This window comes from Talpa occidentalis, unplaced genomic scaffold (genome assembly GCF_014898055.3).
Source record: "Talpa occidentalis isolate TD23 unplaced genomic scaffold, MPIMG_talOcc4v2.1 talOcc4.4, whole genome shotgun sequence".
NCBI lineage: Eukaryota > Metazoa > Chordata > Mammalia > Eulipotyphla > Talpidae > Talpa > Talpa occidentalis.
This window is the reverse complement of record NW_023604295.1, coordinates 114,552,119-114,566,871: the sequence shown is the minus strand read 5'-3', so window position 1 is coordinate 114,566,871 and position 14,753 is coordinate 114,552,119. Positions and strand designations below refer to the sequence as shown.

The 14,753-nt window shown below is 39.9% G+C and overlaps 1 protein-coding gene across 2 annotated transcripts in view; it reads right to left on the bottom strand.

Moving 5' to 3' along the window:
* Window positions 1–14,753, bottom strand: part of ASH2L (ASH2 like, histone lysine methyltransferase complex subunit) — a 31,138-nt gene that overhangs the window by 10,027 nt on the left and 6,358 nt on the right. For both annotated transcript variants that reach the window (XM_037526049.1, XM_037526050.2), the window contains exons 6-10: window positions 13,248–13,343; window positions 12,556–12,651; window positions 10,803–10,878; window positions 8,596–8,689; window positions 5,308–5,525 (exon numbers count right to left, since the gene is read on the bottom strand). In XM_037526049.1, the coding sequence (XP_037381946.1) occupies window positions 5,308–5,525; window positions 8,596–8,689; window positions 10,803–10,878; window positions 12,556–12,651; window positions 13,248–13,343 (580 nt within the window). The remainder of the gene's footprint in view (window positions 1–5,307; window positions 5,526–8,595; window positions 8,690–10,802; window positions 10,879–12,555; window positions 12,652–13,247; window positions 13,344–14,753) is intronic.

The window sequence follows — 14,753 nt, the reverse complement described above, 5'->3', positions numbered from 1 at the left end:
TGATGTTTCCTCCTGTTTAAGTACAGGTTATACTTTTTTGTCAGGATACCACTGAAGTAATGCTATGTCTCAATGCAGCATCGCAGGAAGCACATTCAAAATGATGATATTAAACAGATTTATTTATTTATGCATACAAGAACTGGAGTATAGGCCAGAGGTATGGGGGTGATAGGATTCATCAGAGACAGAGTGGGGAGCAGAACAGGCAGACTGACTGAAATACACTGCTGAGGGGAGCAGTAGGGGAAACAGGAAAGGTCTGCAGCACCATGTGGGCCACCTCCCTGGCCGGCCGGGAATCTAACTCTGCTGCAGTGCAACTGCAGATAGCTTCATAGTGCTGCAGCTTAACCCCTTGTGCCAATAGGGAGGCCCAATATCCATATTTTTTTTAACAGATGTATGTTTTTTGTAAAGAGTATAGATTGAGATTTACTTTTAAAAATTTCAGGAAAGATAAAGAAATAAAAGGATATATAAAACAAATACATAGCAAAGTCTTGATAATTGTTAAATATGGGTAAAATTATATGGAGAGTCACTGTACTGATCTCTCCACCTGTGTGTATAGCTTGAATCTTACTTTACTACAGTCCCTTGTGGAAGATAAGGGGTCAATCAAACCCAATTGAAGGGGACACTGACTTGGAAATGAAGGAAAAAAATGACAAAAAATGGGAATGTATTTCCGGACTGTGCATTTTATTTTATTTATTTATTTATTTTTAAGTATGTTTCCTCTTTTCTTTTAAAAAAAAAATTTTATTTATTTATTTATGTATTTATTTATACACACATCCATACATACATACATCCATACATACATACATACATACATACAAGCACTGGGTACAGTCAGAAGTGCAGGAGGGTGAGAGAATTCACCAGAGCCAGAGCGGAGAGGAGAACAGGCAGACTGACGAAGCACACTACTGAGGGGAGCAGCAGGCAGCAGGAGAGGTCTGCATGCCATGTGGGACCCTTGCCTGGTGGCCAGGGATTGAACCAGCACTGCAGAGGCTATGGGCAGCTTCGCAACCCAGCGTTCAACTGCTGCGCCACCGGGGAGGCCCCAGACTGTGCATTTTAAACAGTATTTCTAACAGTCTGGAGGTGTTTGAATCTACTGGAAGAAGCACTAAATTTAAATTAGTTTTTTTTTTTTTTTTAAGATTTATCTATTTTATGCATACAAGAACTGGGGCACAGGCCGGAGGCACAGGGCGTAGGTGGGGGTGGTGGTGGGGGGTGGTGTGTGTGTGTGTTTTCACCAGAAACAGCAGGGAACAGAACAGGCAGACCAAACGAAACATACTGCTGAGTGGAGCGGTGGGCAAGCCCCGAGAGGTCTGCTACGCCATGTGGGCAGCTCCCAGGCCGGGGATCAAACTCCTGCTGCAGTGGCCGCGAACAGCCTCACAGGTTGCGTCCCAACCCCTTGTGCCACCAGGGAGGCCCCCAGATTAGTTTTTATAAAGGCCCTTGAGATTTACAAAGTCCTTTTTTTTTTTTTAATAGAGGCATGTTTTATTTATTTATTTATTTGTTTATACATGCACTGGGTACAGTCAGAAGCGCAGGAGGGTGAGAGAATTCGCCAGAGCCAGAGCGGGGAGCAGAGCAGGCAGAAGGACAGAAATACACTGCTGAGGGGAGCAGCGGGCGGCAGGAGAGGTCTGCGCGCCATGTGGGACCCTCCTCCGGTGGCCTGGGAGCAGCCGGGGATAGAAGCGGCACCGCAGAGGCCGCAGGCAGCTTCACAACCCAGCGCTCAACCGCTCAACCGCTGCGCCATTGGGGAGGCCCTACAAAGTCCTTTTATAGATAAGTAGATAGTAAGCAGAGGAGACAGTCTCAGTTAACCCTCACATCGACCATCTCCTTTGTGCACATGAAAAAGCTGATTATACGGCTGTTCAAGAATACCTCCCACAGGTGGCCATACGCACCTATGCACCGCAATGGCTCTTGTATTGGGCAGATACAATGATAACCTCCTAATTAAACACGTGTTTAACAGAATAGAACTTTCTTAGGTATGTGGCAAATTCTATCTTCTTAAATATTTCTTTACCTTTTCCTAAGCAATTCAATCAATAAAGTGGGTCTAAGAAAGGCAAATATTTGTGATAAAACAGGTATTATCCATCTCACAAACTACTTATTAATTACAAAGGGGTAATGAGTAACTTTACAGTAGATAAACCCAGTAGGATTATCCACACTTAAGTCAAATGATCAAGTGAACATCAACAGTGATGAGACAAAATCACATACTATCTGCCAGGGTGCAATATGAAGAATACAGTACCATTTTTGCAATATTCCTGCAAAGATGCACAGTATGAATCAAATCATGAGGAACCAGAAAACCCAAAGTGAAGATTAATTCTATTTTACACAGTAAATGACCTCTGGTTTTCGAAAGTGTTAAGGTCATGAAAGTGTATGAGATGGAGAAACCACTCCAGATTGAAGACTGAGACAAAAGACAATGAATGATCCTCACTAGGACTTTTTGCTAAAGGACATTAGTGGATCAAATGAGATTCCTGAATAGGATCTGATGATTAGATGGTAATAATTAGATGCTAATGTCCTGATTTTAATGATTATAAACCGGTTCTATAAGGATGAGCATGTTCAAAAAATATCCACTAATTCTTTATCTCTTCCTTTCAAGAGCTGGAGCCTAATTTCATTCCACTTGAATACAGATGACTCACATCTAACAAATGAAGTGATATTTTAACTTCAAAGAACAGGTCATGAAAAGTACTATAAGCTCTTCTTATTCTCTTGGATTACTTCCTCTGGAAGAAGTTACCTGCCATGGATGAGGAAATGTTAGTCTGTAACATTACCATTGGCCTGGTAAGAGTCTGAATCATCCTGACTAAGTCACAGGGGTGAGTCATCTTGAAAACATCCTCTAGTCCCTGTCAAGATTCAGTGTCCATAGCCCTAGCCAAGAGCTCATGAGTTTTCCTGAATGAAGTTGCTCCCAGATTCCCAGCCTCAGAAACTGCAGATAATAATAACCATTTATAGTTTTAGAATCAGTTTTATGGTGATATGGTAGGTAGCACTAGACAGCTAACACAAGAATCTCCTTGTTTTTAAAAAATACACTTAATGAGGCCTCCCTGGTGGCGCAAGGGGTTAAGCATCAGCACTATGAAGCTATCTGCAGCCACTGCAGCACGAGTTTGATCCCCAGCCAGGGAGGTGACCCACATGGTGCAACAGACCTTTCTCTCCTGTCTCTGCCCACTGCTCCCCTCAGCCGTGTATTTCAGTTGATCTGCCTGTTCTGCTCCCCACTCTGTCTCTGGTGAATCCTCTCACCCGCCCCTCAATACCTATGGCCTGCACTCCAGCTCTTATATGCATAAGTAAATAAATCTTTTTAAAAATACACATAATAAAAGTTCAAAAGGTGAAAAAGCATCACAGCAACTTATTCTCAAATGGCCTAGAAAATGTTTTGCACTTTTTTTAAAAAAAAAGATTTATTTATTTATGCATACAAGAGCCAGGGTGCAGGCCAAAGGTGTGGGGGGTGAGGGGGTGTGTGTGTGAGATGAGTCACAAGAGACACAGCAGGGAGCAGAACAGGCACATCTACTGAAATACACTGCTGAGGGGAGCAATGCGTGAGACAAGAGAGGTCTGCTGTGCCACGTGGGTCACCTCCCTGGCTGTGGATCGAACTCATGATGCAGTGGCTGCGGATAGCTTTACAGTGTGACTTAACCCCTTGCACCATCAGGGAGGCCCCAGTTTTGTACTTTTCTTAACTACTTTTTTGTAAGTCTAAGACTGGATAAATTAATATGGATATGGACCAGGTATTAATTAGAGAATTACTACTCACTTTAGTAAGGTGTGACAATGGCATGGTAGTTATGCTTTAAAAATCCTTATTAGAGGTAAATACTTCAGTATTTATAGCTGAAAAAATAAGCTTTCTGGGATTTGCATTACTATTACAGAAAAAACAAAAATTTATGAGGTATAGATATCTAAAAGTGGTAACCTTATTTAAATTCACTTTCATGTTCTAAAGGGTAAGGAATGCTATTTTGTTAGTAATTGAATAAATTTTTCATGTTATAATTGTGCATGACCAAAGAAAGTCGAACACAGTCAAACTGACAAATTGGGAGAAGTAGCCACAACATATGCCAAAGACAAAATGCTAGTATTTCTAACAGATAAAGGAACAAAGGGCTAAAATCCTGTTGGAAAAAATGGGAGAAAAAAACCACAAGCAGATCATTCAGAAGAGATATGACTCTTTAACATGAAAAACTGTTCAAACTCAAACACAATACTGAGATATCCCATTTCTCGCCTATAAGACTGGCAAAAATTAAAATAACGTCCAACAAATTCAGTTTGTAATGCTATGGGGAAACAAATACTCTAGACTGCTGGTAGAAATGCAAGTCAGTACAAGCTTTCTGGAGGGAAATTTGGCAATAACTAACAAAAGGAATACAATAAGGATGATCTCTCTGAGCTGGTATGGAGTGACTGTATGACGCAAAATGCAAAAAGCCTATCTACAGCATGCTGCCCTTCATGTGTAAAGAGCAAAGATAAGGAAAAAATACGCATGTATCTGTTCATTGTGCAGAAGAAACACACAAAGAATAAACTAGAAACTAAAGAGAATGGTCCCTTGTATGATATTCGTGGGGATGAGAATGGGGTAGAGGGAATAAAGAGGATGACACTGAGTAAACCTTCCTGTGCAACTTTAATTCTAGGAATCACATCCCAGAATTGGTATGTTTCACATACCCTTCGCAAATTCTCCCAAAACACACACACACACAATAATGATGACAGAGTATCCAAAAGAACACCATCATTGTGCATGACAGGTAATGAGTAAAGAACTACTAAAGACTGCAAGAGACTAGGAGAAATAACTAAATGCAACATGAGAGCCTAGAAAAAAGACATTCGTGGAAAATTTGGTGAAATTTAAATAAGGTTTTCAGTCTTACCAACAATATTTACCAATCTTAATTTCCTGGTCTTGATAATTGTATAATAAATTGTTAACATTAGGAGAAGCCTGACAAGGGATATATAGATTATTTAAATATATGTATTATTTTTGCCACTTTAATAAGTTCAAAAATAATTCAAAATAGAAAGTTTTATAAAACACACATACATAAATGATAATGATTATAGCAGACTGACATGTATATCTAATTCTACCAGGGACAAAAACGATGACAGTAATTCAAAAACTGAGTCGAATATGAACACTAATAGCTTACATACCTCGATCATGTAGGGCTAACAAAACCCGTTCATACAAGCAGGCTCTGTATAGGTCTCCAGGAATTGGTTTTCCTGCCCAGCAGTCAAGTTCAAGCTTCTCAGGGTCAGGGGCATGGGGGTCAGGCTCAGCTAGAATATATCGATAGCCATCTTTGTTAAATGGGTGTTCCAAAGGGTAGCCATGAGGGGGAAGGCGCTGAGCAGAAAACAAAGGGTCACTGCAGAAAGGAAAAAAAAAAATTAAGAAATTAAAGCACTCTCTAGTTCAATTCTTCAATTCTGTTATTAAAAAAAGGGTTCTGATTTATTAGATTTCAGTTAGAACACAGGCAACTTCACAAATAGTATTCATTATACAAATAGATTACTATGTACTCTGTACGGAAAACAGGAAAATGCAGAGAATTAGCCTTATTTGTAAAGGTTTTATTTAAATCACTCTAGTCTGTATGAATCTGAGTCAGCACATCACAGGGGAGAAAGAGAGAAGAGGAACAGGGATGATTTCCATTAGTATTTTTATTATTATAAATAATGAGCAGAAACTCAGAGTTATGATCACTTAACTACTGTTGTCAGTCTAAACAAGACATAGCCTGAATTTCAACACCTCAGTATTGAACAAAGAAGGGAAGAAGTACGAGAGGGGAAGGCAGAAAGGTTAAGTAGAAAAGCTAACATTCAATATAGGCCTCACTCTGATTTCCTCCCCTCCTTTCTCAAGATGCCTTAAAGAACCTTGGCCAAAGGACAATGCTCTGGGTTGTTTTTGTAGTAACAAGTTTGCAAAATAGGAGACCTGGCCTCGGGTAATTTTACCCCTGAAAGTGTTAAAGATTGGAGCAAAAGTAGACAAGCTCTCCCCATCCCCCATCTTGGTTCTTCCTCATCTCTGTCTTCTTATTTACCAGTCCAAAATTCATTTATCTATTAACGCCCAAATCCAAACATTTGAGAAAATAAAGTTTTTCCATAACTCATTTGACAGTGAGACCTAGACTTCACCTCAACTCAGGCGGCAAAACCTGACTTGAAGTAACACAAGGCTGTTCTGTAGTTTTTAATCTCACCTTAAAAGTACTATTTGGGTTTTTTTGCCACAAAAATATTTCTTCCCAAAGCCTCAGTGGGGATGTTTATACTATGTCACATTATACATCCCTAAATCTGAAATATCTAGAATTGCGAGTCTCTCTTGGCCCCGGTGAATTTTGAATCATGGAGTGTAGACCATTCCCTCAGTATCTTGGTGATCTCTTTCATCTGGCCTCATGAGTTTTAATTTCTGACTCCCAAGCTTCTCTAGTTCAGTCTAGACCTCCCTTCTAAATTCCAGGCTTAAACATGCAGCTACATACTCAGCATCTCTTCTTGAATGTCTGGATGCCTTCTGTCATCCCAGTCTCTCTTCCTCCCTCTGTCTTTCCTATCTGAGTTAATGGCAAATCTGTCCTTCAGTTGCTTATGACTGTATTTGAGTCATCCTTGACACTCTCTACTAGATCACACCCAAATCAAGCAGCAAATCCTGTTGGCTCCTATCTAAGTGGGTGGGAATCAGACCACTTCTTCCCACCACCTCTGCCAATGCCCTGGTCATCTCTGCCTTATCTCAGTGGTCTCCCACTGCACTTTCTGCTTATCTTGCCCTCTCTTGCCTATTTTCAACAGCATGGTCCTTTTACAACATAGGTCAAATCATATGACTAGTCCCCTCAAAATGTATTAAAGGCTTCTTATCACACTAGAAAAAACTGCCTTTTTTCTTGGACACAAAGTCCTATGTGATGTGGACCTCCCATTCCTGTTCACCCCCTCTCCTTTTGCCCTTTGATCACTCTTGGACAGGCTTTTTTTTTTTATGGGACCCTCGCTGGTGGCCGGGGAATAAACCAGTGCTGCAGAGGTTGCGGGCAGCCTCGCAGCCCAGCACTCAACAGCTGCACCACCAGGGGAGGCCCTGGACAGGCTTTTTAACGTTAGATATCCAAGTCACTGGGAAATATAGTGTTCCCCTTATCTGCAGGGGATACATTCCAAGACCCCCACTGGATACCTGAAACCATAGACAATACTGAACACTACATAAGCTGTTTTAATCTACATATATACCTAAAGTTTAATCTCTAAATTAGATACAGTAAGAAAGTAACAACAATAAAACAGAACAATTATAACAATGAACTGTAATATCTTACTGCAAGAAATAGTGTACATATTTTCAGACCCTTGCTGACCTCAAGTAACTGAAATTAATGCAAGCTTAGAACAGAAAATTTAGCATGGAAGTTTTCATAAGGTCAAAACCAGAGGTGGCAAGATTACCACTCTTTTTTTTTAAACACTAAGCTTGCTCTTGCTTTATTTATTTATTTGTTTATTTATACAAGCACTGGGTACAGTCAGAAGTGAGGGAGGGTGAGAGAATTCACCAGAGCCAGAGCCGGGAGCAGAGAGCAGGCAGAAGGACCGAAGCACACTGCTGAGGAGAGCAGCGGGCAGCAGGAGAGGTCTGCGTGCCATGTGGGACCCTCCTCCAGTGGCCGGGGAGCAGCTGGGGATCAAACCAGCACTGCAGAGGCTGCGGGCAGCTTCGCAACCCAGCGCTCAACCGCTGTGCCCCCAGGGAGGCCCAGGATTACCACTCTTATAGAAAACAAGCCCAACCTGACTCCCTGAAGCCATAAATTCTACAAAACAAAACAAAAATTCACAAGGGATAAATCCCATGAAAGAACGATATATAAAGGACACACTATGCTCTGGCAAAACTTGCTATTGTCTTGGGCCTCCCTGTTGGCGCGGCGGGTTGAGCGCAGCGCTGTGAAGCTGTCCACAACTTCTGCAGCGCAGGTTCGGATTCCCAGCCAGCCAGGGAGATTCCCACATGGCAAGGCAGACCTCTCCTGTCACCCACTGCTCTGCTCAGCAGTGTACTTCGGTCCTTCTGCCTGTTCTGCTCCCTGCTCTGTCTCTGGTGAATTCTCTAACCTCCCTCGCCTCTGGCCTGTACCCCAGTGCTTGTATAAATAAATAAATCTTAAAAAAAAAAAAAAAAAAAAAAAACTTGCTCTTGTCTTTTAAGACTGCAGGTGTCTTGCCATGTGCTGCTGAATGGAGACTCCACTGAATTCCTTCTCAGAGGGACCCAAGAACCCCAAACAAAACCCACAGTAAATGAAATCACGGATAAAGTGATACGACTGTACAGCTCTTTTTCCTCTAATGGGCCTTTTCAGCACCAAAGAATGCTCAAACAGTGGTGAGTGGGGTGGGTGTTGTGCCCACCTCCGGGCCTTCTTGGTGGTCCCTGTGGTCCCTCCATCCTGCTGTTTGCGCTTAGCTCCTCTTCCCTTTCCACTGCTTCCTGCTGCAATTCCCCCTTTGAAAAAAAGGCAGATCACTTTAGATGAGCTGTGACAGAAACACCAGCGGGACTAACACTCCCAACGTGCATTTGTGTAACACCACAGGAGGATTTCCTGCTCAAAAGCATATTGTATTTCATCCTGGTTCTGAATGAATATGTTGAGTGTCTCACCGCCCAGAATGCTGGTTTCTGGCAGTAAGCTCATGAACCTAGTACCAATGATACCTGTGTTGCATTTTCAACTTCCTTCCTCAGTGAGCTGCAAGTACTAGTGTACTTTTTGAGGATGTGACACAAATGCATTTTTCACTCATTCAGATTCCAAATACCCATGGCTAAAAATGATTGCATGGATAAGTATTTTTCCATCCAAATCATTACACACATCCATACAGAATATCCTTGCTATAAGTGAATGCTCACTTTGCTTAAACTATACAACATAGTCCATAAACATGATAAAGGCACAATATCTGCTAAAGCACTTAACTTGACTATCCAACAAGACAAAAGTACATCAAACATAGAAAACAAAAACAGGAGTACCAAAAAGGTGTTTCTCTCCAGTGCTGCTAGGTAGCCACCATGGTTATTTAAGACACAAGTAAAAAAGACTTGGGGTGAACAATTTTCACAATGAATTAAGGTTGAACCAATGCATAAAATTCAGGTTAGACAAACCTGGTTTGTATAAGAGTAAATACCAATAGATAATTTACACATTTTATACCAAAAAAAAAAAAAATTAACTATATACAAGGCCACAAGGAACACTACCTTGTGTATTTCTGAGACAGGTACTTTGCAATTTTTGTCCAGTTCTGTCATTATTCTCAATTAGTATGTATTTCTCTCTTCCAGAAAATGTCCCTGAACTGCAGGAAAACACCTTTATGTAAACAACTCCAGAGAGTACTGTCTTTTATTGGGGCAAGCTTGGAAATTACCAGCAGTTCTGCTGCAATAAAAAGAATCAAGACATGGAAGGCAGGTCATATTCTGCATATACAGGACCAGATTTATGCAGAACTTCCTTCTATGAACACACCAGGTATTAGTCTCATAAAAGTTTATCATTGCAACATTAACATCTCTAGTTTGAGTTACCTTACTCAAAATACCACAAAATATCTTTTATTGTTGTTTTCATTTTAATCATTTCAAGAGAACTTTTAGGTTTTCTTGAACAAAACGAGCAATACCAAGTGAACTGCTGGTCATGTTAGGCAGAATATGACAACATACAAGCTTTTAATTACTACCATTAAACTGAAACTACTGTTTCATATTAAGTGCTATTGCCACCATTTTCACAATGCTTTAAAATTTTAATTTAGTTTTAGCTTCTACCACAACTCAGCAAAAAGCATTTTCCAAACCACAAAATACTTAAGTCTGAGAGGCTGAAAGGAGACAGGAGGAATTCACCTCCAAAAGAGGCTCCACCTGTAAGAACAGAAGTGGCACCATGTATTGGTCAAATTTTAACAATAAGAGGGAAAAGTGGTGTAAAAAGATAAAACAATACACTTAGTTATTTCCACCCCATCTTAGAATATAAATAACAGTGGAAATGATTATTTAGGAAGCTACCTCTCCAAAAGACAAGTTAATAATGTTATGTATCAGATGAATAGTTAGCTACCATCCACAGACTTCAACTCTTCATTAGATTACCATTAGTAATGAGGGGCATGCCTGCTATTAGATAGTTACCAATAGAAGAACATGCAGAGATGCTACTATGTGAAGCTGAAAGTTCAGGGCACGAAAAATTAGAAGTTGGACCTAAGAAGTTTTGTTAAATAATGAAGCTGAATTAAGAAAGTGGAAAGCAACTTAATCTAAATTAAGTGTGAGGACACAGCTGGGGATTCTAATACAAACATTAAATCTGACCTTTAAATTGTGCCTTGTTTTATGCTAAATTTGTTTCACTTAAGACCAAACACTGTGGTTTAAAGTGAAAAAAGTTCATGTCCACTATCATCTGTCAAATTCTTGGCTAGCTCCTGAAAATTTTGTTTCCTACTTTAAAGCATCTTTGTAAATATCCAGTTAAGAATAGGAATATTTAGATTCAATAGCTTATAACTATTCCATTAATAAGAAATTAAACACTCACCATTTAGATTCCCACTGGTAGAAACAGCACTGCTTTGTTTTTGGTTATCATAAGCAGGACCAATGTTACTAAGATCCTGGAGAGAAAAATATCCAATTAAAAAGGGAAGATATAATATCAAGTCAATTGGGCAATGCTCAAAATCAGGAAAAATTCTAATAGAGTGGGAACTGAAACTTACAATCCTAAAGCACCTGCACTTGCAGGGGTCCCAAACTTGGATGCTTCAGAGATCAGCAAGTAACATGTGTGAGGTAGGCTAAGTGTAAGATTAAAGTGGTTTAGAGGTCCTCTCCGGTGGCGCAGCGGGTTGAGCGCAGCGCTGTGAAGCTGTCCGCAGCCTCTGCAGTGCGGGTTCGATCCCAGCCAGCTGTGAGAATCTGATGTGGCAAGGTAGACCTCTCCTGTCTTGCCCGCTGCTCCCCTCAGCAGTGTATTTCTGTCCTCTGCCTGTTCTGCTCCGCACTCTGTCTCTGGTGAATCCTCTCACCCTTCCACGCCTCTGGCCTGTACCCCAGCTCTTATATAAAAATAAATAAATCTTTATTTATAAATAAATAAATAAATAAAGTGGTTTAGGAATGACATGAATGGCAAGCCACAGTGAGTGGGGGGCTAACGGGGACAACTGTAAACTGGAGTGCCTAAACTCCATTTCCTTAGCTTCCTATGGGAATCTTAGCTTAATGGAATCAGATCCTTTCATTTCTTTTGTGTGTGTGTGTAGAACTGGGGTGTAGGCCAGAGGTGTGAGGGGGAAGGGAAGAGTATTCACCAGAGACAGCAGGCGAGTTAGGGAAGTCAGCTGCACCATGTGTGTTAGCTCCCTGGCTAGGGATCGAACTCAGGCCATAGCAGTGATAGCGCTGAGACTTAACCCCTAGGCCACCAAGGAGGCCCAGATCTTTTCATTTTACAAGAAAGTATAGGAATCTGTATTTCTTTGTGAAATCTTGACATTTTCCAATGTAAGAAATCAAACATTTTAAGACACAATTGAAAGACCTGAAATGGGGCCTCCCAAATCTTAGCACTATCAAGCTACTGCCAGCCACTACAGCCTGAGTTCGATGCCCAGACAGGGAGCTAACCCACATGGCACAGCAGACCTCTCCTGTCTCACCTGCCACTCCCCTCAGCAGTATATTTCAGTAGATCCGATGTTCTGCTCCCCACTTTGTCTCTGGTGAATTCTTTCATACCCCACACCTCTAGTCTAAACCCCAGTTCTTGTATGCATAAATAAAAATAAATCTTTAAAATAAAAGATCTGAAATCCTGACATGTTAAATGTGAGTGCTGCCAATGAATTAAGAATGAAAAATTTCTTTTTCCTAGATATACAACAAGAATCCTTCACAACAATGAGTATTATCAAAAGCAAAATTTAAAATGAAAGGAAAATTACAAATAATATGAAACAATACATATGTGTTAACAAGTAAAGAGACAAAAGTTAAAAAAGAAATAATCCAAGCAGACATGACTAGCTGTGAATAAGAGGAGTGATAGTGACAGGTCAGCAAAATGGTTGTAGTTAAAAATCGTGAAGTCCTAATATCCTGGGAAAGGGCCAGAACTTAAAACATTAGTCTCCTGGGTTAAAGTGGTTCTTTCTTTCCACACCCGACAGTAATTGTTTATTTGGAACCCATCAAGTCATGGACATGTAACAGCAGTGTTACTGTAAACAAAACATGAGTCTCCAAAGTGACTTAAAACCAAAAGGGAAACATAAAATTCATTAACGTACTTGATCCAAAAGTCCAAATTTGGGGTAATCTTCTTCTGGGTCCTTACTCCCAGGATCAGGGTGTTCCTTTACCAAAAAAACATCTCTTTCTTTACTCTAGAAGAAAACAGTGATTTTAGTATTACTGAAAATTTTATATTTAAATGATCAACCACCAACTCCACAATCAAATCCTAGGTATAATCTCCAAAAAGATAATATTGTTTTTTCTGATTAAAAAATACATAAACATCAAAAAATTCAAACAGAAAAACTTAAAAAAGAAGAGAACCAAAATCCTTCACCTTCACCTCAGAGATGAGCACTATTAACAGCTTGCCAATGATTTCTCCCCAGGTGTTTCCTTTAATGTTAATGACAATAATGTTCAGAATAAGTGTTTGCTTTTTCTTTAGAATCAGACAAAAACTGTCTCTGATTTCAATATAAAATTATACTTGCAAAGTTTTCAGTGTCATATATATACGACCCTGGATGATGTTCATTAAGACCAAGGTGCACCATACTGATTTTGTGTGTGAAAATTATTAAAATGTACAATTAGTGATACTATACAAGCTCCAAGATTTAATACTAAGTTGTTCTCATTTTCTTCGTCATTACATTATTTTCAGAGAGACTACACAGAAATTAATTCTTACAAAGAAAACCGGTCTTCTAATGTCACTTGTATTCGATTTTTGTCTACTTACCATTGTTTTAACAATGTTATTTGGCCAAGTCATTTTTCCAGGTCTCTGTCTGGTCGTCATGCACTCCCAATATTTATCAATAAATGGTATGATATCCTAATTTTTAAAACAAAATATATTAAGAATTTTATAGTTGCTTTCAAAGCTATGCTCACAGGAAAGGAAACTGCAGCATTTTCAGAGAACTTTGTCAGAATCAAGAGAAAAATCTATAGTCTTCTAATTACTGAACAAATATATAATTGTACCTCATTTTATTGTGTATTGTTTCATTGTATTTTGCAGATACTGCACATTTTACAAATGAAGGCTGTGGCAACTCTGCATCAAGCAAGTCTACCAGTCCATTTTTCTAACACCTCAGATATTTAGTATTTTTTAGCATTTGCTATTTTTCTAATTAATATATGTGTGCTATTTTCTAGACACAAGCTATTGCACCCGCAATAGACTGCAGTCTAGTTAAGCATAATTTTTATATGCACCAGGAAACCAAAAAAATTTACATGATTCTTTATTGTAATATTTGCTTTTTGCGATGTTCCACTGGTCTGGAACTGAAGCTGCAGTATCTCCTAGGCATGCTTATAAATGCACGCAAACAACAAGTAGATTGTGGGGAATTTCAAACATGTACATAAAATCTTAGATACACAGGGCTTACAATACAGTTGAAGGGAAAAGACCCACCCCATTCTTTTGGTTGCCATGTGAAAGATGGTTCTCAAGTTATTCTCTCTCCTAAGCTCCTGTTTCTACCTACTTGAGATGTCTCCATTTGGACAACCCAAAGGCCCTCAAACTTCCTGAGACTAAAACTGAATTCTGTATCTTACAAATCTGCTCTGCAGAATTCTATTCTTGTTCTTAATACTTAAAATTACCTATCATCCAGAATCATAAGGCAGACACACTACAGAGTCATCCTTGATTATCCTCCCACAACCTTCACATTTGAATGGCTACCAAATGAATTCTAAATTTTCAGAAATTTCTCACCAATCAGTTTTCGTTCTATTCCACTTTTTTGACTGTGGTCCTCATCATTTCTGCCTTAAATGACTAAAACAATGTCTGAGTTTGATCTTCTGGCATCAACTTTTCCCCACTCCAGACATCTTCTACAGCCCTACAACTAACATCTTCCACCAGAGTTAGTTCCATAAAAACTAAATCTTGGGCCTCCCTGGTGGCACAGCGGGTTGAGCGCAGTACTGTGAAGCTGTCCGCAGTCTCTGCAGCACCAGTTCAATCCCCAACCGCCGGGCGAGGGTCCCACATGGCGCACAGACCTCTCCAGCCACCCACTGCTCCCCTCAGCAGTGTACCTTGGTCCTTCTGCCTGTTCTGCTCCCCGCTCTGGCTCTAGTGAATTCTCTCACCCTCCCGCGCTTCTGACTATGCCCAGTGCTTGTATAAATAAATAAATAAATCTTTAAAAAAAAAAAAAGCCTGGAATAATTTCTTGTCCCAGAAAGTAAGCAAAAAAACTAATAGGGATATACC